Source organism: Misgurnus anguillicaudatus, chromosome 14, assembly GCF_027580225.2.
Source record: "Misgurnus anguillicaudatus chromosome 14, ASM2758022v2, whole genome shotgun sequence".
In the NCBI taxonomy this organism is placed as follows: domain Eukaryota; kingdom Metazoa; phylum Chordata; class Actinopteri; order Cypriniformes; family Cobitidae; genus Misgurnus; species Misgurnus anguillicaudatus.
Window position 1 is genome coordinate 31,284,334 of NC_073350.2, and position 24,473 is coordinate 31,308,806.

General features: G+C 37.7%; 1 protein-coding gene across 2 annotated transcripts; it reads right to left on the reverse strand.

The window, feature by feature from the left end:
* Positions 1-233: 233 nt before the first annotated feature.
* On the reverse strand, positions 234-23,808 carry dennd6a (DENN/MADD domain containing 6A). 2 transcript variants are annotated; one of them, XM_055184814.2, is made up of 19 exons: positions 23,429-23,808; positions 22,802-22,840; positions 22,012-22,054; positions 15,996-16,108; positions 15,620-15,700; positions 12,095-12,200; positions 11,632-11,711; positions 11,476-11,535; positions 11,346-11,401; positions 9,049-9,171; positions 8,831-8,926; positions 8,550-8,644; positions 8,298-8,360; positions 6,866-6,930; positions 6,698-6,787; positions 6,488-6,541; positions 5,919-6,028; positions 1,436-1,613; positions 234-1,097 (listed from the first exon to the last, which is right to left on the reverse strand). In XM_055184814.2, the coding sequence occupies exons 1-19, from the start codon at positions 23,636-23,638 to the stop codon at positions 966-968; spliced, it is 1,794 nt and encodes a 597-aa protein (XP_055040789.1). In that variant the 5' UTR covers positions 23,639-23,808; the 3' UTR covers positions 234-965. The 2 variants fall into 2 exon arrangements, with proteins under 2 accessions (XP_055040789.1, XP_055040788.1); XM_055184813.2 differs by having other exon boundaries at positions 235-1,097; positions 8,298-8,363; positions 23,429-23,807.
* Positions 23,809-24,473: the final 665 nt, after the last annotated feature.

Consider the following 24,473-nt stretch of genomic DNA (forward strand, 5'->3'; position numbering starts at 1 on the left):
TAAGTGATTTTGTGCATAAAACAAGCAAAAAAAAAAAATCTGCCAATGGGGTAAGCAATTTTTTCTTGAATTTAGTATTTAAGAAAAATGTTTAACTTTTTTTTTGTTTACCCCATTGGCAGATCCCTTTGCCTGTTTTATGCACAAAATCTCTTAAATGTGATATTTTTGGTTTAAAAACTAGACTAATTTTCTTGGGTCGTTTTGCTCATCAAGAAAAAGCATCCCAATTCAAGAATTCCCAGATACCTTTACTGAAAACAAGACAAAAATACTAAGATTTTTTTGCAGTGTACACTTCAAAATGCTGGGTTATTTTTAACCTAGCATTGGGTCAAAAAGGGACAAACCCAGCCGTTAGGTTAAATTAACCCAGAAAATGTTTACAATTGACCCTAGAGTTGAAACAACCCAGCATGGGTTAAATTATAACCCAGCATTTTTAGCGTACTAACATAGGCTTCATTTTCTTTGCACAATTTAATTGATAATGTTTCTCTTTTGAGCGATGGGTAAAATGTTTTTAAAAGGTCTTCTGTGATTTACAAAATTGGATCTTATACAGTGGAAACAATGTTCGTGTCCTACGGCCATTTAAAGTTTTCCATTTCCACATTTATAGCTCGGATCGATGAATCTGTTTTCTGATCTTCAGGACATTATAAGCAACCCCATGTTTAAAAACTAAAGGGAATGTTGATCTCACGCAGTGAGACTTACAGTACAGAAAACATCCAGAGCGTTTGCATGTCTCGTTTCTGCCTCACGTCGTTTCCGGCGCCGTTGTCCGTGCGATTTCAGCAATGCCAGCGCTGTGCATTCAAGGGCAATCAGGTCTGCAGCAACAAGTGCACTTGGATGAGGATGCAGCAGAAATCCATCACATTCTGTCACTCGTGTGTGGAAGGTAAAGGGGGTGTATCTGTTAACCCTATATAACCCTATATATCAGTGTCAGTTAAGGGTCAGGGGCTCGGAGGTTTATGCAAGATTCCCTGCAGGTCCTCTGGAAGTGTGAGGATGATGGTCTCGATGTGAGCCTGCAGTTTGGCCAGAGTTCCCGGTTTGACTGGAAGTCGATCTCTCTCGGCCTGCGTCTAAGAGCAAGAATAAAACAGACATGCATTAAGATGAGTTAGAATATGCAATATTACATAAACCTAAATATTAGGCCCTTTGTTGAGGCCAGCATACTTTTTTAGCTGCAAGCGCTGTATTTTTCTTAAAAAGTCCGCAGCTGGCGAGGCGCTGAGCATTTATTTTTTTCCTACTCTGCCGATAATAACAAAGCTTGTCATTGTCACTTTTCACTTAGCCGTCCAATCACAGCAGCGAGGGCGGAAAAAATACCACACCAACCAACCAGCTCACTCGTTGTCAACCATTTAGGGCCTTAACTCAAGTATTACTAGTACTGACAGAGTGAAGCACTAACCAGTTTCTCCTTCAGTTTGAGCACCAGGTCAACAGTCTCAACTTCAGTGTGCTTCTGGATCCTCAGCTGCAGATCTTCCTCACAGAGCGCCTCCAGATGAAGAGCTTCCAGCTTCTGTGTCATCTCCTTACGCCGGTTTCTGAACCAGCCGTCAAAGTTTGGAGATCTGAGGAATTGCCTGTGAGAGCAGAGGAACAGACCGAGGTAATGAAGATGATTTTAAAAAGAAAACTGAGCTCTCAAAAGAAACCTAAACACTTTTATACAACAGTTCTTTCTGGTTCTCGAATCTGATTGGCTAGGAGCTATACGATATTGTACTGATAACGGCACAGTAACCGCTTCACCTTTCGTATCATTCCGCCACCTAGTGAATGGAGGTCCTAAACAGGCTCATCTCTGAATGGAAAAACACAGACACCCTGTTTTTTAACACTCTCCGTGTGTCTCATTAGTTTACTAGCTCATCAATCAGTCTGTGAATCCCCAATCGGAAGTTATTATTCCGTCAAAGATCAGCGCTCTTGGATGTTACGTTAAACTTAATGGGATTAATGTCTTGTCACATTGTGTGGACGATTAACACTTGGAAAGAGGAATGTAAACACTCATTTTTTTCTGGAGCTATATCTCTTATCAGAACGCGAAAACACTGTGGAACTGCAGCTTTTAAATGTGGACATTGATCATTTATTTAATCGCGACGTGACTATTAAAACACGTTATGAGATATCGCCACTGATATATTTATAAGCAGCATCCAAAAACATCTCTCTGACACTTATAAAAAACAGTTTTATATAGTACTGAAAAGAACGAAGTCTAATAATAACCGAGTGCTCGTATCGCGTTAAGATGAAATGGTAAACCAATAGTAAAATTATAGTAGTATAGTTTTATTAACTTTTACCTCGCGCCAAAACAATAACAACACAAAAGACACTAAATATGAATAAAAAACAAGTAATAGTTTGATCATGACACCAAATACTGCTGATTTGATCTCATTTTTGATCATCAGGCCAACATGAGAGCCAGGGTATTTCTGTCAGAGATGTAGCCCAGAGAGGGCGGTGGTCAGCGGGGCGAGTGAACACTGACGTCCGCTCATGCTTTGGTTCTCATACGTACCGAATCTCACTAAGCAAACGTTCAAACAGGCGCTATCTTTATTAATCGACTGTAGATTTAAATATAATACATATATATTCTCGACTGAACTAATCTTAAAACTACACTTTGTGACCAAGAAATTGTAATATTTAAAAACGGCGAATCCGTCCATTGAGTTAATATGAGATTCAAAGCAGCCGAAAGTGTTACCTGTCATTCTGGCCGCCCTCAAATCCGTGGCGGAAGAAGTAGTTCTCAAACAAAGAGGCTTTTAAAATTACTCCGTTGTTGTTTTCTAGTTTTCGTTTTTCAAACGTGTGCCGTCGAACTGTTGTATAAAAGCAATATCGCTCTCGGAGTCGTGTGATATAGCCTCGTGCCTCTGGCCTAATCACAGCCGTGATGATAAGAGCTATATCACACTCCTACTCGAGCGATATTGCTTAATTATCACTTTCTTAGCATTTTATTTTAAATCAGACAGACAGTGAATCATTTGTAAATTGGTTTAAACTATTTATTCAATTCAATTTTAATTATATAGCGCTTTTTACAATTGTTTGTTGTTCAAAAGCAGCTTTACCTGAAGCAGAAATAAAAAGCACTAAAGTGATCTGACTGAATGCCTTGCTCACAAATCAGACATTAGCTGCGTTTCCATTACAGATTTTGCGCCAAACTTTCACATTATTTTCTAAATGTCGACAAAAGGCTACTGCAAAATAATGGCATTTCCATTAACCAATGATATGTGACTAAAAACCTAGTTTTTCCTCTCGCAAAAAGTCACTTAGGAGCGCCAACGTATAGGTGTTTCTTGGAAGTAATAGCATATTAATTAAAAGGGCACCTATTTCATTGCTAAAAACAACGTTGTTTTGTGTATTTGGTATAATACAATGTGTTTGCGTGATTTATGGTTAAAAAACACATTATTTTCCACATACGTAAAGTTTTGTAGCTCCAGATTTTAATCTCTTCCTGAAACACATGGATTTGAATTTCCCTGATTAGCCAGCTAATCTGTACGTTGTGATTGGCCTGAATACCTCTGATGACAGATGGAAATGTGACGCTCCTTACCAGGTTTGAAAGCTTCGCTCACAATGCAATGCTAACAGGAGTTAATTTAAAGCTGACATAACACAAGACGTTTTTGTTAATCTTGCTTATATATAGAGTAGTATTTCATCATTCATATGTCCAAAGAGTCTTTCGTTTAGTCAGATTTATAAAAGAAAAAACAGCCTTTTCGATTTTTGCCGTAAAAGGTCGAACACTTGAAGGCGTGCGGTAGGCGGAGCTGAAGAGTTACGAGTACGCGCAGCTTCGGATACTAGTTTTGGATTTACAGCCGACATAAATGGAAATCAAACTTTAAAAAAACTTTTTTTTTAAATAACCAGCCTTATATTATAAATATGATCTAGAATTGGATACTTAGCAGGTAATGGGCGAACAGGAACAATAGCAGCAACGATTACAGCAGGACGTCTCTAACAGGTAATTAATTCTTGCTTGTTTATCCGCTATTTTAATAAAAAAGCAACATTATCCAGTTTTGAACTTCATGTGCCTGTTTTAAAAGGTGTAAATGTTGTAAATGCAGTACAAAGTGATGTTGTCGGTGTTGTTTACATTATATGCACGTATGCGCGATTGCAAACAAAACATGTGAGATTTTGAATTACTTATGCCTGTGGTTGTGACTCCTAATCGGGGTCTTTTAAAAAGTTTTGACCACTCCAATAGTTGTAAAAATGTGGAAAATCTGGCGTCAAACTGAACCTTGTTTGTAAAACAGTCCTCTCGGAAATGCAGCCAGGGAACAAACACTCATTCGCAATTACGTTGCTGTCCGGTAAAGACGAACTGCATCCACTGTTGTCTAACGACAGGGAAAGCTAAATAAGGTTTTTTTCTCCTTACATCCAAAAACACACTTCTTTTGTTGAACTATCTTGCTAAAACAAAGTTGTTGCATGCTGTGCAATGGTACCGGTGACTTCTACTCGACAGAGCAATGCTAATGCGCGTTCTCGCTCTCACTTGACGTGCAGGGCAGGCGTGCTTTTCTGGGGGTAAAGGCCCATAAAAGGAATATGGGGTCAATCAGTCGTAACGGATACCCCCATTTGAAAAAAACTTTCCGAAACTTGTAGGAAAAAGGAGGCGTGAGTTTGGCTCAGAAATACTCTGTTACAAGCTCAACTGCTTTTTTGACACTTTGCAAAAAAAAAAAAAATGTTTTTTGAGTAAAACATTTCAGGATTTTTCTCATTTTAATGGACTTCAATAGAGCCCAACATTCAATACCCAACTCAACACTTATCAGTTTTTTTTCAACGCAGTTTCAAAGGACCACAAACAATCCCAAACGAGGCACAAGGGTCTTATCTAGCGAAACGATTGTCATTTTTGACAATAAAAATAACAAATATACACTTTTAAAGTACAACTTCTTGTCATGTAGATCCGGTCGTGATGCGCCAGCTGACCCCACGCAATACGTCACGACGTCAAGAGGTCACAGAGGACGAACGCGAAACTCCGCCCCAGTGTTTACAAGTGGAGAAAGAGGACCGTTGCTACGTTGTTGTATGTCAACTGATACTAATTAATTTCTTTGTGTCAGTTTATTGTTTACAATGGTCTGCAAATGTGCGTTTTATATATGCAACACGTGACCTCCCGACGTCACTACGCATTTACGTTAGGTCGCGCTGGACCGAACCTAAACGAAAAGTTGTGGTTCAAAAGTGTATATTTGTTATTTTTATTGTCAAAAATGACAATCGTTTCGCTAGATAACTTAAGACCCTTATGCATCGTTTGGGATTGTTTATAGTCCTTTAAAACTCCGTTGAAAAAAACTGTTAAGTGTTGAGTTAAGTATTAAATGCTGGGCTCCACTAAAGTCCATCAAAATGAGAAAAATCCTGCAATGCTCTCCCCAAAAAACACAACTTCCTCTCGACCGAACAAAGAAAGACACCAACACCCTGGATGACATGGTGGTGAGTAAACCACCTGGATTTTTCTTTTAAGAAAATGGACTAATCCTTTAAGCATGAGGACTACAACTCTTAAACTGTGTTAATAAGTCAGAATGCATGAAGTAGCATTAAACCTCCCCTTTAAAGGCTGAGTCCGAATTGGGAGGAAAAACACTTTGAGATAAATGGGAGAAAATTATGTGTTTTCATTGGCTGTATTTTCAATCCGCAATGTCAATTTGCGCGATTTAAAGCGTAGTTAATAAACAAGAAATTATTCCTTGTTTTTTCACATGTGCTGGAATGAAACACTACCAAAAGGTTACACGGTTACAAAAAAAAGGTTTTGATTCCTTATAAAAGCGATGGTGCACCTGTAAAGACCGATCCAGTCGCCTTTGAGGCGTGATGTGAGCTGAGGTCCAGCTTTTTCCAGCGTCTTCATGAACTCCTCCTGATTGAACGGCCGCAGCTGAGGAGGACTCTGTTATATAAAGACAAATCTATTGAGATTTACATGAAACTACAGATCGACTTCATTTTGATCATGGTATGTTTTCTGTATTGTCTATCATTTCAGATTCTCTCTATTAAAGGACTGAACAGAAGAGGTTGATGTTCTCGCATTTTTTGGCATGCAGGTGTCAACACCACATAGTGACACCTACTGTCTGTGTGCATTTATAACTCATCATCTGTTTCACATCATTTTAAAATCTACTGATTCAAGACTTGTTTACTTCTCTGTAAAATTAATAGATCCGCTTTGATTGCAACCATTTGGCGTCATGTATTGAGATATGGTGGCCTCTGAGTGAATTTTTAAAATTAAAACTATGGCATGTTTTCTATTTTACATTCATATAGCCAACCCCAGTGTTAATCTATTAAGCCATACATTTGTATATAGGCTTGGTTCCCCTTTAAGAAATGTCTGTAGTACCTTCCAAGGAGAGATGCTCTTCTGTAAAGGCATCAGACTGGCCACATAACGCTCCTACAAACCAACATTAAGATACAGACTGAATTAACACTTCAAGAGCAGTTCAGCATCACGGTCAATTAACTTTTTCAGAGTACGCTTACATATACTACATAATTTATATGTGTCACAATAATACACATTGTTTAATATGCAAACTAGCATCCTTACCAGTGGTATGATGAAACTCTGTGTAAGCTCCAGGAAATATCGCCGCAGAATTGCATTCTGGGCCGCGGAGGGACGTTTCTGCTGAACTCCCTGATGTAAACCGTAAATATACTGAATTAATACATCTAAAGGAATACCGATATAATAAAAGAGCAGACAGACATTTACCTTCTGAAGTTGTTTGATAATGTCCTCATCTTTGTTTAGGAAAGGTTTATATGCACTATACACACCTGTGAAGACACAGGAATAATCTTTCAATAACTTTGCACAGACTGTATTTCCTTAGGATATCTACTCGCCTAAAGGATTATTAGGAACACCATACTAATACTGTGTTTAACCCTCTTTCGCCTTCAGAACTGCCTTAATTCTACGTGGCATTGATTCAACAAGGTGCTGAAAGCATTCTTTAGAAATGTTGGCCCATATTGATAGAATAGCATCTTGCAGTTGATGGAGATTTGTGGGATGCACATCAAGGGCACAAAGCTTCCATTCCACCACATCCCAAAGATGCTCTATTGGGTTGAGATCTGGTGACCATTTTAGTACAGTGAACTCATTGTCATGTTCAAGAAACCAATTTGAAATGATTCGAGCTTCGTGACATGGTGCATAATCCTGCTGGAAGTAGTCATCAGAGGATGGGTACATGGTGGTCATAAAGGGATGGACATGGTCAAAAACTATGCTCAGGTAGACCGTGGCATTTAAACGATGCCCAATTGGCACTAAGGGGGCCTAAAGTGTGCCAAGAAAACATCCCCCACACCATTACGCCATCACTACCAGCCTGCACAGAGGTAACAAGGCATGATGGATCCATGTTCTCATTCTGTTTACGCCGAATTCTGACTCATCAGAAATCGAGACTCATCAGACCAGGCAACATTTTTCCAGTCTTCAACTGTCCTATTTTGGTGAGCTCGTTCAAATTGTAGCCTCTGTTTCCTATTTGTAGTGGAGATGAGTGGTACCCGGTGGGGTCTTCTGCTGTTGTAGCCCATGCGCCACAAGGTTGTGCGTGTTGTGACTTCACAAATGCTTTGCTGCATACCTCGGTTGTAACAAGTGGTTATTTCAGTCAAAGTTTCTCTTCTATCAGCTTGAATCAGTCGGCCCATTCTCATCTGACCTCTAGCATGAACAAGGCATTTTCGCCCACAGGACTGCCGCATACTGGATGTTTTTCTCTTTTCACACCATTCTTTGTAAACCCTAGAAATGGCTGTGCGTGAAAATCCCAGTAACTGAGCAGATTGTGAAACACTCAGACCGACCCATCTGGCACCAACAACCATGAATCGCTCAAAATAGCTTAAATCACCTTTCTTTTCCATTCTGACATTCAGTTTGGAGTTCAGGAGATTGTCTTGAACAGGACCACACCTCTTATTACATTTAAGCAACTGCCATGTGATTATTTGATTAGGTAATTGCATTAATGAGAAATTGAACAGGTGTTCCTAATAATCCTTTAGGATAGTGTATTACACTATGCAGAGTTGCTTTATAAAAGATGTTTGTTTATCAGATAAGAATTGGTTTAAGCTGCAAAGCACATGATGAACAGCAAACAAGTTGGAAAATGTCTTACCAGGTTTTGAGTCTAAAGTCTTCAGGTTTTTTAGTTTTTTCACCTTCATCTGTTTGGCCATCTCTGCTTCAAAATGTAACAGAATTTATTATTAAACTTTTGGCTTACTGAACATTATAAAACAACTTTGATATGCAACAATGCAACTTCCAATCCTGTTCAATATTCACTTTACTGGTATTTATTCATATTTTTCTTGAAAGGCTTTCTAGATGAAATTATAAATGCAGTTCATTAATGTTTATAGTCAACCTGCTTGCTTCATGTCTCCAATGCGGATGATGTGCGGCCAATGCTGGAGAGTTTTGGCAAAAAATGGGTTTGTCACACCTAAAATAACCGAAGGCCTGAAACACAAACACAGTTATTAGGGAAGCAAGAGTACACATACGCTCACAAAGCAGAAACACACACTTCCCATTTCAACTCAAGAAATAAACATCACATATCGATTATTATAACACAGGGTTGTTAAATGCTTTATTGTGATTGGTTGAGAAATGTTCCATGGGTGTTGATTATTTTTCACTTACGGTGCCTGAGTCCTAGTGGTGTATTCTTTAAATTCACTGTCATGGATGGTAAAATATGGCCGAAAATCACTGCAGTAACGCAGGGGAGAGATACAGCTGCAAAAATAGAGAGTGAGAGAGAATTAGAAAGTAATCTAAAGCCTGCACCTGGATTTCAGTAAGACTGATATGATTAAAGTTATCATTTCATATCAAATCTCAAGGGAGTTTTACACTACCTGACCAATGCCAGTACAGTGTCTGAAGATTCTGCTGGTGATGGTGCCATGACAACCAGAGCTTCCCCGAGCAGCACCAGTTCCCATAACATCTGAATATGAAAGAAAACTGGATAGAAGCACCTGCACACAATAAAGAAAAATAGGTCATGTGCCGTGCCATGTCTAGGTAAGGTTGTAGGGTCATGGTCACCTGAAAGTACCAGCATCTATTGAATGCACTTATGCCAGGCAGTGCATTTAATCTAGAAAGCCAATCCTTTACTTTAGAGGTTTAAGCATCAGGTGACCTACAGCTAACCGCAACACAGTAAACCACATATGTCCATATGAACAAAGGGTCACAGCATTTTTTTAAATTCATCTGTAAACATAATTAGTAAGTCATCATTACGTGAACCCAGCAAGCAATAGCTGCCATTTAACTGCCTAGGTTAGTTTACTCAAATTTAGTAATATTATAAGTACATAATAAAATAATAAAAATGGGTGATTCTCACGAAATCAGACGTATGAGGTGTCATTAAACATTTTGATAAAAACAAGTAAATGCAAATTAAGAGTACCAAAATAAGAAGCATACAGTTACAATCATCTCTTCATGTACTATTTTGCACATGATTTCAAATGACATCATTCAAACTAATTTTGTTGTTTTTTTCCACATTTAAACACACAATTTTCATAACAGCAACGTGTCCATGACTGGATTTGGGTTCTTTGATGTGGAAATATTTATAGTTAAAAAATCTAAAAAATAAAAAGCTTCAGTGCATGTTATACTATAAACATTTACAGTAAAGAAACATGTGGTATTTGGTGATCATTGGTAAATGTAGAGACAATAATAAGGAATATAAATGTGTCCAAGACCAATTTTCTCATCCTCCACATCAATTTTCAATCATTGTTTATGCCCGTAAGGAACTAACATTAAAAAAAAAATTGTTGGAAGGGACATAATTGACTGTGACACTCAAGATGGCTACCAGGTAAGCAGTTCTTATTTTTGCTCTCCAGATAAAAGTTAAAATTTTCTCTGTCATAGTACCTAGACAACTTTTTAGTTCTCATTACCAAAACATGAGTTTGTAAATGCCTATATTTAATGTAATATCATGTTGCGGTAATGGTAATTTTTTATAATGATAATCTAAAAAATGTAAATAATTCTATAGGAAATACTTTTAAATCCTCTAAAAATAATGGTTATAGTAAGTTCAGGCCTTAATCTTATATGTGCAAAATAAATTTGCTTCAAAGGCTTTTTTAAAATTCTGATGCTGGACACCTATTAAATCTGGACTTCGTGAGAATCACCCAAATGTATTATTTATAGTTTATTCGATCTTGATGAAGCATTGTTAAAGATCGCGACTCCTGGAAATGCTGTATAATTCAACCAATCAGAGGCTGACTCTGCTGAAGTGTTGCCAGTTAAGTGTGCCGTATGCATCGAACGTTCAGCCAGCGGTCCATAGCCAGCAAGCAATATAAAATAAATGAAAGCAAACACCTTGAACACCTGTTGACTTTGCTTACATGGTAGAAAATCTTACAAGTTATTATTATATTAAGCAGTATAGTTAAAGGCGGCGTCCACGATGTTTGAAAGCCAATGTTGATATTTGAAATTACCTAAACAAACACGCCCCTACCCCAATAGAATCTGGACCTTCTGTTGATAGACCCGCCCCACACATACGCAACGCGGCAAGTATGTCGGTTAGTAGACTCGCTCCTTACTGCTGATTGGCTATAAGTGTGTTTTGGTAGTCGACCCGTCTCCTCTTCCAAAGCGTTTTTCAAACATCGTGGACTCCGTCTTTAATCATCACTTCACTGTCTCGGTTTTTAATTGCTAGGTAAGCATGACATCTGAGGCTGAAACTAGTCTATAAATAACCTACTTTTTAGTCAAAATAAACTTGAATTTGGTCGTTTTGCTTGTGAGTTAACTTGTGAGATATTCCATCATGTAAGCAAAGTCAACATTTACATCTCAGCCTACGGTTAGACGTCTATTAAATTGTCAATGACAGCCCAAATTTGGCCTTGTTTTAGCCTGGGCTGTGTTTGGATAGCTATTAAAGGCCTTTTAAATGCAAAATTGCTTGATGGGAAGAGTTAATACTCCCTCATTCAAAATGAAATAAATCTTTCAGAATTAAAACATCTTGCACTTGTTTCATCTACCAACAGAGGGCAGCAGAAGGCACATAATAATGAAAAACCAGTTCAACATGAAACCAGAGCACACCATGTACACTTTGTCACCACACAACGAATGCGTTTACCTAAAGAGATCCACTTCATGGACCGTCGGCAGAACGATGGACACCAGACTGTCGCTCTGCAAAAGAAAGATGAGACTCGATTACATGAGAATGTGATCGCCTACAGGCCTGGCAAAGTAAAAACTCATACCGGTGCCGACTGAACGAGCTGTGAGGTTCCAGGCTTGTCGTAACACGTGGGGATCCGTAGCTGGAGAGAACAGACACAAAAGTTTTCACCTTGAAAGCAGATGTGTTTGTCAAAGACTCAGCGAGTATTAAAACACAAAAATGAAAAATAACTCGCCTTCATTACCACGCCCATGACGGGGAGCGTGAGAATCTTCCCTGGGCTCGGCGTGGGCCATCGGTCGATGTCGTTGCAAGCTTTAATGAATGAAAACCAAAAAATTTAACTAAATTTAAGAGATTTGATTCACAAACTGCATTTCATATATATAGATGAAATTATGAGGGGTGTAAATTATGTTGCCACAATGCTCCGGCATCTGGGCGGTTGCCAGGGTGTGGTTATGCAACTCCAAGCAGATTTTCTCACATTGGTTTATAGGGTTTCCTGGTTGGCTGTTTACCAAATTAAAAGAGTCACAGCTGGAAATTGTACCTATACTTTTGCAAAGAGGGATTTTGATTGATGCAGTGCTATTAGTCTAATTTACATCTTAAAATTGTTGCATTACTTAACTTAATGGTGATATAAAGTGTTATTATGATAATTAATGGGACTCTTCCACACATCTGCGACTCACCAGCCTCTAAACACGGCTCCTGTTTTTCAAAGTACTCTGGGGCGATGAGCTTCAGTAAAGAGTGGAAGAAGGTGACGTAGGGCAGCTTGCTGATGAGCACCAGAGACTAAAAGAGAGACAATTGTGGCTATTTGTCAATGATGTCTTCATTAAATGTAAAAAAGCAGCAAGAATGAGCTAAACGTCTTGACTATGTTTCATGTACACCAATAATGCGATTTTTCCAATAATCAGAGTAAGGACTTAATCACAGTAAGATGTTTACATGACTGGAGCTAACCTCTTCACTCCTGTATACATGCGTTTTTTATTTTTTGTTATTCACACACGGCCTAATGCAGAGCGCAAATGATGAACTCACATATACTGTCACTGTTTTAATTTACTTAAAGGGACACTACACTGTTCCGAAAACAGGCCCATTTTTCATCTCCCCTAGATTTAAAATTTTTATTTTTACCATTCTGGAATCCATTCAGGACAGTCGATCCCACTTTTAGCAAAGCCTAGCACAATCCATTGAATCTGATTAGACCATTAGCATTACGCTAAAAAATAACCAAAGAGTTTTGATATTTTTCTTATTTAAAAATTTGTTACATTGTGTACTTAAGCAGCATTTAGACTAGCAGTAGCAGAGCGACACGATCTCATTGATTTTAATTGAAGCTTGGCAACTTCCGGTGACAGTGACCGTTGGCGACTGGATGGGACGTGTCCAGTTGGGCGACAAATGTTTAACTTTATGCAAATTATGAGCGTAATAATAAAGGACTTTGCTGCTGTACCATGGCTGCAGGAGGCGCAATATTATTACTCAGTGCCCGAAAATAGTACCCTTTGAACTTTCAATAGCAGGGGACTATTTCCAGGGCGCTGCGTAATATCATTGCGCCTGCTCGAGCCATGTACGGCAGCAACGTCCTTTATTATTACGCCGGAATGAGAGTATAGCAATATCTGCCCAGAAAATCACAACTTTTAATTTTCCGTCAGTCTTAGTACACGATAGCCTGAGTTTCCCCAGGCTGCCTTGCGTGCAAATTTATTTACGCTGCAAGTCTAGCACTGAAACTATGGACCTATTTTGCCCCTGAAATAGGGAACTAATCACAGAATGGGGAGGAGCAGCAAGACGATGACGACGTCTACGCGACACACCGGTTGGCTATGAGCTACCTACAGACGCATTTCATAGACATTCATAGCGCCCAATAAATGGCTCTGGGCATTCTAAACCACGCCTCAAATACGAGTTCCCAGACCATGTCTCATTCTCTATGAGACTGGTTTGGTGTTAGCCAGGCTAAGTACACGATGTAACTACAGAAGAGTCAGGTTTTAAAGGGGCAATGGCATGAAAATCTGACTATTTCCATGTTTGAGTGCTATGATTGGGTCTCCAGTGCTTCTATCAATCTAAAAAATGTGAAAAAGATCAACCCAGTAACTTAGTTTTGGTAAACCATTCTCTACAAGCACATGAGAAAATAGGTCGTTGAAATTTGGCTCTCCTTATGATGTCATAAAGAGCTCTTATTATAATAATACCACCCCCTTAATCTGCACTATCCAATCACAGCACTGCCATTTAGTGCAGAGAAAAAGAGAGAGAGAAAATAATTCACAGCACAATTGAGTTTCAATTGCAACAAACCGCTCATTTGCATTTTCAAGGACACACCCAAAACAGCACATTTTTGCACACACCTACAAAGTGGCAATTTTAACATGCTATAATAAATTATCTGTGGGGTATTTTGAGCTAAAACTTCACATATGTCCTCTGGGGACACCAAAGATTTATTTGACATCTTAAAAAAGTCTTGTGCCATGGCCCCTTTAAATAGGAAAAATATCAAACTCTTTTGTTATTTTTTAGCACGATGCTAATGGTCTAATCAGATTCAATGGATTATGCTAAGCTAAGCTAAAAGTAGTACCGCCAGACCCGAAGATCAGCTGAATGGATTCCAAAATGGTAGGAATCTTATTTAACTCTAGGGGAGCTGGAAAATTAGCCTATTTTCAAAAAAGTGGAGTGTCCCTTTAAGTTAAATGACAATAACGTTCTTATGAACGTATTAGGGTGATTCTCACGAAACCATTGAAACACCACGGCACTAATGATTTTAGCTTTAAAATGTGTAATATAGTAACATTAAAAAGCATCAGAATTAACACAATACTGTGTTCTACCTTGCACAATGTGTGATTTCAACATAAGAATTTATAATTGGAAATTTTATCTCATTTTCTGCTGAAATTCTCATTACCGCAATGTGTCCGGCTGTGTTTGAACATGCGTTATGTTGTAATTTAATCAAATTAACACAAAAATATTAAGAAAAAAAATAAATGGATTTTTGCTAGACTACTTTAGATGACAGAAAAAATATTTACTGAATATTCATGTATAATAATAATGAAGAAAAATTAGGAAAATGATGTGTCCATGCCTGATGTTCTCATCCTCCGCAACACTTTTTAGCACACATACAGAATTTTAATAAAGTTTGATTTTGAGTGACCAAGCACATGGACCAGTTACTTCAAGATGGCTACCAGGTAAGATAATTTTTTTACAGTTAATTTGAAATATTGTCTTGTCAGAATGCTTACACGACATTTTGATTATCATTACCGCAACAGATGCTTATTAAATGTTAATTTAATTAATAGAAGCATAACACTTTGATTTTAAATGCATGTGCAGAATCTCCAAATTATGTTCTTTCAGGTTTGTCATGTCATTTTGAAAATATGTCAGTGTTGATTTTTTCTGACTGTTGCGCCGGTAATGAGATTTTTTAGGACTAATTTTTTAAATTATGTTACAAAAAGTGTTAAATGATAAGTAAAAGTTTTTAAATAAATGTTCCCATTTACTCCAGACTTTGTTTTTCAATGTCTGGTGGGAAAAAAAGTAAATTTAAGCAATTTTTACATTTTCATGCTTGACATTTTTAAAACCAAGTTTTCGTGAGAATCACCCTTATAAACACCCATGCACGTATGGACTAGGCCCAAAACAGGGTTTGTGCCAAAAACCTCATTGAAGTGAAATGTACCTTATCGCCTGAAGACGACATAAAACAAAATTCCACATCACAAAAAGCCTCCAGACTGAGATAAAGAAAAGCTCCTGTATGGTGTTGAAACATCTTTAAAGATAACTACAATTAAAGCCTCCTGAAAAGATCCCCAACAATCTTCAGTAATCTCTTTCTCTATTTTTAGGGTGTTAATTTTTTTTTTGCTGGTGTTGGAGCACAATCACACTTCTGTATGCAGGAAGAGAATCAGTCCTCAATGTTCAGACTTGTTCAGTGCTGTGTGCCCTCGGCAACTTGAAGTAAATTTATATTTCCAGGTAAAAACTTGAAGAATAAAACTTAAACCACTCTGAATAACCAGATACAGTGATTTTACTACGTTTAAGTGGTGTAGTTCAATTCCAGTAAAGCCTATTAGAGATATTTAGGATATATCAAAGTATCACTGAAGTGATCGTCTCTGCATTACCTTCTGAAAGTAGCCTCTCTTCAGTGCTTTGTCCCGCACCTGTCTGAAGTACACATACCCGTAATAATAACCCTGATCTCTCTGCAGGATAGAGGAAACACATGACATCCATCAGTATGAGCAGATCTACTGCATAATGAAGTTAATGAAAGGTTGCATGCATCACATTTTCTCTATACAGTTATAAGTCAGAAATGCATTAACTTGCCCATCTGTTCAATGAAAACAAAACTCATATTATAGAGTTACATATTTTATCATACAGCCATGAATTGGTGAAAGAAACCCTCATTGAAGCATAAAACATACAGTTCTGTATGGTATGAACCTCATCAACTATTTAATATGAGTTTTCTTTTCATGTATCAGTACTTACCTTGAGACAGACAGGTGCATCCCGGTCGAAGTGGTCGAGGAAACATCCAAGAGAAGATTTCCTACCCACCGCCTGCCTAAAACGAAAGCAGAACTGTGTGTCCCCTAGACAGCCTGTGAACAAAAAGGCAAACACACGTGGTCTAATTTCCCGGATGTTGCTATAACCTATATTTATTTATTATCTACCTAATGCATTGATTACTGATATGATCTGATAACAGCTGCATTACATATGAACATGTCTGAACAGCTGTTTGGCTATTGGTTAACATTACGGTGATATCAGCCAAAAGGAGTAAGTTACATTTTGATAATAGGCTGCCAAGACAAATCATTTTTCTTACTAAACACATGCACTGATTAATCATACACAATGAAGTCCATATTGATTTAGTTTTGCCTTTAAAGGCAAAGAAACAGGGTTTAGATGAGCATCATCTGGACAGCAATCCATTGGAATAAAGCAGAACCTCAAAGTGCTCTCCAATCACAAACTCCTGCCAGGTTTTGTGTTGATTTCATGGGACAGATCCCACTGCTCAGATTCACATGAGGTCAGATGTTGTTTGTGTGTTTGGATACAATTCCCAAGTGCTTCTACATGTAGTAATGCGTGTGGGCCAAAAGGAACAAGAAACCTTGTGTGTGTGTGTGTGTGTGTGTGTGTGTGTGTGTGTGTGTGTGTGTGTGTGTGTGTGTGTGTGTGTGTGTGTGTGTGTGCGCGTGTAACAGGATTACTGGATCTATCTTCAGGGCGTGACCAATAGATTACATTATCCTTCTGGTTAACTGTTTCTTCATATCTTACAAATAACAGCGTTCATAAAGCAAGAAGGATAATCGTACATGACACAGGTTTCGGGACTTCACACCATATGCTAAATCAAAAAGGATTCCTTGATGCCTGATTTATATACATCTGATTTGACCAAACACAAGATGATCAAGACAATCATGGAAAGTTCTTGGGTCAATGAAGTGGCGTTAATTATTGTGTGTCCGTATGGTTCAATTAAATGTAAAAGGGTTAAAATTTCAAAATTTGCAGAGAACTAGCATAATTTTTTTTTTTGATGACCAAGTCCAACATTTCTGATTTTTTTTTCATTTTAAAAGAATATTTGGGGGATTATTGCAAAAATGTCAATGTGGTGTAACCGGTCTGTGTCAACTGGTGTAACTAGTATTTTTTTAAATGAAAAAATAAATATATTCATAAAAATGTGAAATAAAATATAATCATCTAGTTTAGTGTAATATGATTTTTTACATAGATTTTTACATCATTTGTCAAAGATTACTTAAAAAAAACAGAGCTGTTTTCTAATATGTCAGGACAAATATTAAAAAACGCATTCAAATTTACATTTAGAAGTAACTAATAAAATGATATTTTATAAATATATATTTAAATTTGATGATTACGCTTACATGCTATCAAGGTGGATAAAATATTTAATATTTCTCATTCTTTGGAGCAATTGCCGGTTACACCATTTGACTTTTCAGGTCCATTAAATGGTGCAAATGTAATTTATTTATTGCATAAAATTAACATAAATACACCATGTACACTGAAATAAACCTGATGCGTACTTTTAAAACAAGTTTTAAAAAAAGATTTTTGAATTTCTCAGCTTGCCGAACCATTTTTGTCACTGATCTTCTTGGTTTAAATAAATAAATAAATAAATATAATTATTATTATTATGGCCAACTTGTATTTGAGAAAAAAAAATGTATGATGTGATTTCCACTCACTTTTAAATATTGTTTATCAATGAAACATTAGATTTAAAAAAAAAAATTTACTACAGCTCAAAAAGAAAATTATTGGATATTTTTTAAGGGTGACAATCTTTTTCAAGCAAAATTTGAAAGGTGGCGTAAAAAGCAAAACTATCGTTATCGGTAGATGTCAGTTTGTATCAATGCAATCCATATATAGTCATTTTGTATCCATCCATCCATCCATATACCGATAATGACTAGAAGTGCAGAGCGTACAAACTGAAATTCTGTTGTCATTGTGACCCAAATCAAAATAATCACACATTTTGAGTTCGTTTTATTTTATTGCCAGGATATACTCTGCCCTGATAATTGGCTGTTTTTAAACAATCGACTGATGCCCAATAGTGGGAAAAAAAGTGCCTTTATCTGCCGATACCGATTATAGCATCACACTATATGCAAAATTAAACAGAATTGCAGTTTTTACGGTATGCACTTCTAGAATTTATGACCTGATAATATGGAGTAAAAAGCAAACCTACCGTTATCTGTGGGTATCGGTAGATATCATTCTATTTAAACCTATATAAGTATCCCCACAGACATTTTGTATGGGTGCATCTCTTATATTAATGTGTCTCTACTGCATAGTACACCTAACAAACAGTTCTTAATAAGTGACAAAACTAAAAAGCATATCTGATATATATCCATATTGAAAAAAAGATGGTCTGACTCTGCAGTATAAATGATTTCCAGCTTTGGTGTCTCATCCATCATCAAATTTACAACATTAGTCACATTATTAAACAACAAGTGAAACAAATTAGCTATTGGCCACATTACTGTGGCGAGAGTGAATAGCACGTAATGTGTCACAACACACATGCACTTCTGCAAGTCTGACGGGTGGCGGAAACTCCGTTGCCACAGCAACCAACAGCACGAGTGGGTCGCCTCACCCACAGCATGCAAGAAAAGATGCTAACACACGCCAGTCATTTCCGTATGTCCGGCCTGACCCGTAGCCTTGAATCTAAATCTTGATTCTCAGAGGGGAAAACAATTTAGAATCTGTCACTGTACACACAGACGGGAAGTGTTTTCCACTGAAACATGAGCTAGTGATGTCACACGAGAGGGAAAGATACAATGAATCTATCAATGTAATGAATCATAGCTATGTGGTTGGGTACCATGAAAACTAAACAGCTTGTAATCTCTTGGTTTATAGTTTAGATGAAACAGACCATTTATAACTAACCACAATAATTGCGTTTATCTATGCCTCATTAAAATGTATTTAATAAGCAATAAAGCATAATAAGACAACTCCATTACAGTCATTTAACCCAGGAGTGTTGCTAGGCACAGTATCTATAACAAGCTTTAAAGTCAAGATAAGATAAGTCTCATTTTATTACTATGAGGTGACAACAGGCGCCCTGTCCCAAATGGCACACTCCGGACTTGTGGATCTCCTTAGAGTCCACACTTTGATGACATCATGTAGTGCAGAGTGCAGACCTTAGGGACCCTTGACGCGAGTCCAAGAGGGTGCACCGGAGTCGTATTTTAGGACAGACTTGAAATAAGAAGAAAAGTTGCCCATGAACTCCTCCCTTCCGTCGTCTGATTGGTCTGGTTGCTCTTTCGCAAGGACTTCTGGGTTTGTAAAGTACGCGAAGTCTGCTGCAGTCCGGGCTTCACCGAAGAGATGTGTCTATTCATTCAGCAGCTTTATTGAATCAGATTTCTGAGCTGGAACTATACTTAACTGATTCGCTTTCACCAGTATGTAAAACATGATATACAGACACATGGTCTAATTTCAGCTTTTAACACGATATGGTATATACTGTCTGGTACTGCATCATACTGTAGTGTACAGTACAGCTCTTGCATTGTATTGTATCTCTAAAAACTGAAGCAAACCAAATGCTGAGTTTGTTCCCTTGGACGTTCACCAGGTTCTCCCATTTCAGAAAGATGAGAATAAGATCAATATCACACCAGAAGACTCTACAACACGAGAGCAGTGGTGAACGCCAAACACACACACGCATCTACAATGAATGAGCAATGTCACTAACAGGACTATCCTGTTATCATCCTTAAATCCTATTCCAACTCGTTTGTACCTCACAGCTATTAATAACTTGTGGCTATCACATGTAAACATGCAGGAAGTGAAACTTCAGAAAACATAGGCTACAAGTATCGAAGATCTTGATCATCATAACTGATACTAAACACACACTGAAGGCTCAGTTTACAATATTGACAAATGCAGCATTTTTGTTTTAAATTGCTACATTTTAAACACACAAATCACCTTTTATAAAACATTTTTTACAAAACATTTAAAAAAATGTTTTAAAAGTATTTATCATCTTATTGCAATTGCTTAAGTGGCCATTGACAGCTTAAATGCTGCTGTCTGACATTGCAGTACCACAAACAAAACAAACATAACAAATGATGATTCTTTTGAAACAGGATTTCTAAACTCCACCTGCCATTTATTCCTCCCTTGGTAGCCCAGCCCCAAATTCAATCAAGCTATTGGGTGAGCCAGAAACGGCCACGTCAGACCGCGTCTCACGTCAGAGAGTCAAGAAAACCAACCTACTAATAACTACTAGTTCATTCTGCACATTCATCTGGGTGGGGATAAGTATATACATTTCTCACAGCCGCTTCAAAAAATTAAAGCAATGAATAATTATATACAATAAACTGCTTTAATGCACCAATAAATTTACTTAAAGGAATAGTCTACTCATTTTCAATATTAAAATATGTTATTACCTTAAAGGTATAGCGGAGGATTTTCTCGAATTTTAGAAAAGAACCGCCTTCTCCACTTTTTAAAAAAATGCAATTGCACAACACTACTGATTGACAACTAGGAGGACCAATAGTCTTGATGATCCAACCGGAAACAGAAAATCCTCCAAAATACCTTTAACTAAGAACTGTTGGTGCATCCCTCTGTCATCTGTGTGCGTGCGCGTGGGCGCTGGGGCGCGCTGTGGCGCTTGGATGGCGTTTGGCTTGGCCCCATTCGTTCAATTGTACCATTTAGAGATAAAGTTAGAAGTGACCAAACACATCAACGTTTTTCCTATTTAAGACGAGTAGTTATACGAGCGGAGCGCTTTTCTAAGCGGATTTAAAAGAGGAACTATATTTTATGGCGTAATAGCACTTTTGGGAGTACTTCGACTCGGCGCAGTAACACCCTCCCTCTCCCATTATGAGAGGGAGAAGGGGAACGGATTTTTCAGGCGAGTCGAGGTACTCCCAAAAGTGCTGTTGCGCCATAGAGTGTAGTTCCTCTTTTGAATCCGCTTGGAGGGGTGCTGCGTTTTGTTTTGTACCACCGAGCTTGCTCGTGTGGCTGCTCGTCTTGAATGGGAGAGACGTTGATGTGTTTGGTCGCTTCTAACTTTATCTCTAAATGGTACAAATGAATGAATGGGGCTAAATGCTATCGAAGCGTCGCAGCGCGCTCCAGCGCTTACGTGCACGCACACAGATGATAGAGGGATGTATCAACAATTCTTAGTTAAGGTAATAACATATTTTAATATTGAAAATGAGTAGACTATTCCTTTAATACTTGCTATTTGATTCCCTAGGACACTGACAATCACTTTAATGCTCATTGGCAATAAGTGAAGGAAATAATATACACTGTATATCACTACATTAACAAATATGCCATTGTAGATATTGTACTACACAATGAAAGTCCATTAATAACTGTAATACAAAGTAGTCAGATTGTGTTCATGCCCACACAATGAGTCTATCCGAATGTGTCTGTGATGTTTCTGTCTTTGAGCTGGTGGAAAAATGTTGAGGGCTCGACCCACACAGGCCATAATACTCACTAACATGAATTACATTTCAACCTTTACCACAGGAAAAATTCACATTTAAACTATACACAAACATTATAGTAAATGAAATTTAAAGAAGTGTGACATAAATTACATTAAAAAAGAAATGCTTGCTGAAGCTGAAAAACACTCATATCTATAAACCACACAGTTTTGACATCACCAATTACACTTCCGACCATCAGTTAAGATATTACATACGAACTGTGCACATCGTTCAACCTACAGCTAAAGACAAACGTACTTTGCCATCACAGTAATAAAACGTAATCTTTGTGCTTCTTATCAACAGTATATTATTTACAACAGCACAAAAAGAGCATTTAAAGTCACAATAAACTAAAGGTTCACGCTAAAGGAAATATAACGTACCTGAATTCGAGTCTGGGAATGACAGATAGCATATACTGGTTTTCTGAAATGAGAAAAACAACAGAATAGTCAATATTCAGTGTTCAAACATGATGAAATAGCCATCAAACAAAAATGCAATGATAGGCTAATAATAAACATTAAAGTCCCCGTGAACAGGAAGTCGCCATCAACTTTACTTCCATGTTGTGATGCATTCTCAAGTGAAATGTAATATCACACAAGAAGAAAAAAATAGTGGCCATTGCTTGTGTTTTCCACTGTGAATTGATTGGATATAGAAATAGGTGTTTCATTAAAAATAGATCCTGACTGACACTTGGAAGGGGCGGGGTTAACTGATGCTCCGCCCAAGCTGTCAAGCTGACATCATCAGAGAAGGATCTCCACAATCTTCAGATTTTTGTTCAAGTTTATGAGGGCACATGAATTTTCAAAGAAATAGTTTATAATGAACACAGAGTGCAATATTTATTCAATTTTGAACACTATAGACTTTAAAACATAATTAAAATGAAGAGAATAAAGTTTCCAGGCCACATTAAAATCTGTTCAGTAATATTAAAATGTTATGTAATATGTTAACAAGAGACTGTGAATACAAAAAATGATTACTTTAATATATTTGTAATGTAACCATATAGCAAAACTATGTAAATCCAGTCTTAGTTTAATATATTTAGAGGGGGTCTCTGACCCTAGCATCTCTATCCATTAAGGGTCCTTGGCCAGAAAAAGGTTGATGTACCATCATCAAAATTCATAAATGTATCAAATGAGTTGTTCTTACCTCTTTTTCACTGAGTTTGGAGTGGTGAGGATAAATCACCTGCAGTAGAGCAAAAACAAAACATTAGATTACAAAAACTGTGACAGTGTTGCATTTTATGCATTTCGATCAATTGAACAAATAAATACATATAGACATTATACATATAGACCATTTTATGCCAATAGTTTTCCAGCAGTCTGGGTTTTTAAGTTTCTGTTATTTCAGCCTAAGCATCAGTGGCACATTCAATAACATTTTATAGGTTTGATAAAAACACAATGGTTATACATTGTGTAATACACAGTACATATAGTATGAATGGGACACTGACCAAACTTTTAGTGAACAAAAGCATTTCTCAGCTACTGTATGTACGGCAGATGGGGATACAACAATAAAGCCCCATTCAAACATATTAATCCTAAATTGCAATATCTATATGCACTTCTCAGTACACTGGCCAATACCCTGTCCCAGTCATTAAATGCATGCGGTCTGAAAAGTAAACACCGGGTTATATTTTGATGAGTCAACTATATTGTTAGCCACTGATGCTAGCAGGTTTGCCCTGACTTCCAGACAGCTAGCAGAGCGGTCTACAGCTGTCAACCGATTACACAACACTACCAACACAGTTCCCGTTACCTCTACGGCCTGCCCGAGCTCCAGATCAAAGCCGACCACGCAGATGCAGTGGATCCAGGCGGAGAAGCGGTCCCACGGCAGCAGTAGCGGCTCCGGTTCATCAGCCGCAGGAGGCCCGTCGACTGGCATTTCCTCCGCCGGAGAAACTCTCAGGGTCTCTTCCGGCTCCTCCAGCTGCTCTTCCACCTCCTCAGACCCCTGAAAGGCCATGCTGGTACGTCAGTTCGACTCCTTTAGTTCTGGACTCGATTTATTGATAAAAGCTAGAAGAACTTCTGCTGTAAATACAAACACTGCCAGGACGAAGGGGCGGTGCTTGCGCGGAGAGCGTGCTTGCGTCAGATCTGACCTCGGCGTTTTTACAGGAGCGCGCACGCAGCTTAAACTCTTCGAATTTGCTTTTTTAAACTGTATGCAGTTTAGGATAATTTTACTAACTGGTTTGTTAGTAATAATATGAAAACGGTTTAGTGAATAATGGTTAGATATTGCTGTAAAAAAAGTAATTTTACTGAAACATCCATGTTGTACAAAACAATGTAGTATTTTTACACTTTGCTTCTTTGAAATACATTTCACATGCTTAATTTAAACATCATACAAATGCTGAATATAAAAAGTAAAACAAAAATTGTTGTTGTCCCATGTTGTCTACATATTCTTCAGGTGTGCAGAATTATTTTTTTAAACAGGGCGAATAAATTTAACATTATAACATGTTACATCACCACTGAATAGTATAGAGTTATAGGCATTTCAAAAACAACCACTTAATTATATCTAATGGATCACATAAAAACCAAGACAAAGCAATTGGATAAGCTCAAGTAAGACATTAGAGTCAAATCAGCACGCTCCATTTGGTATGACAGATGTTCAAGTGTAATTTAGCCCACAGATTCCAGTTCCAAACAGAGGAACTGGGGGTGGGGTTTGCTTTAAAGTCCTCTCCTTCTTTTCTGAAACGAAAATACTTCCCAGGGATGATTTTCATGAACTACAAAAATAACTTACCCTAGTAACTAACTTCCATGCTCTAATTATG

Coding starts and splice junctions, on each gene's coding strand:
- dennd6a (XM_055184813.2), bottom strand. CDS start 23,638: ATGGCCTTTCAGGGGTCTGAGGAGGTGGAAGAGCAGCTGGAGGAGCCG. Junction 22,055..22,801: donor CCAAACTCAGTGAAAAAGAG/GTAAGAACAACT, acceptor TTCTCATTTCAG/AAAACCAGTATATGCTATCT. Junction 1,614..5,918: donor GACTGGATCGGTCTTTACAG/GTGCACCATCGC, acceptor CTGCTCTCACAG/GCAATTCCTCAGATCTCCAA.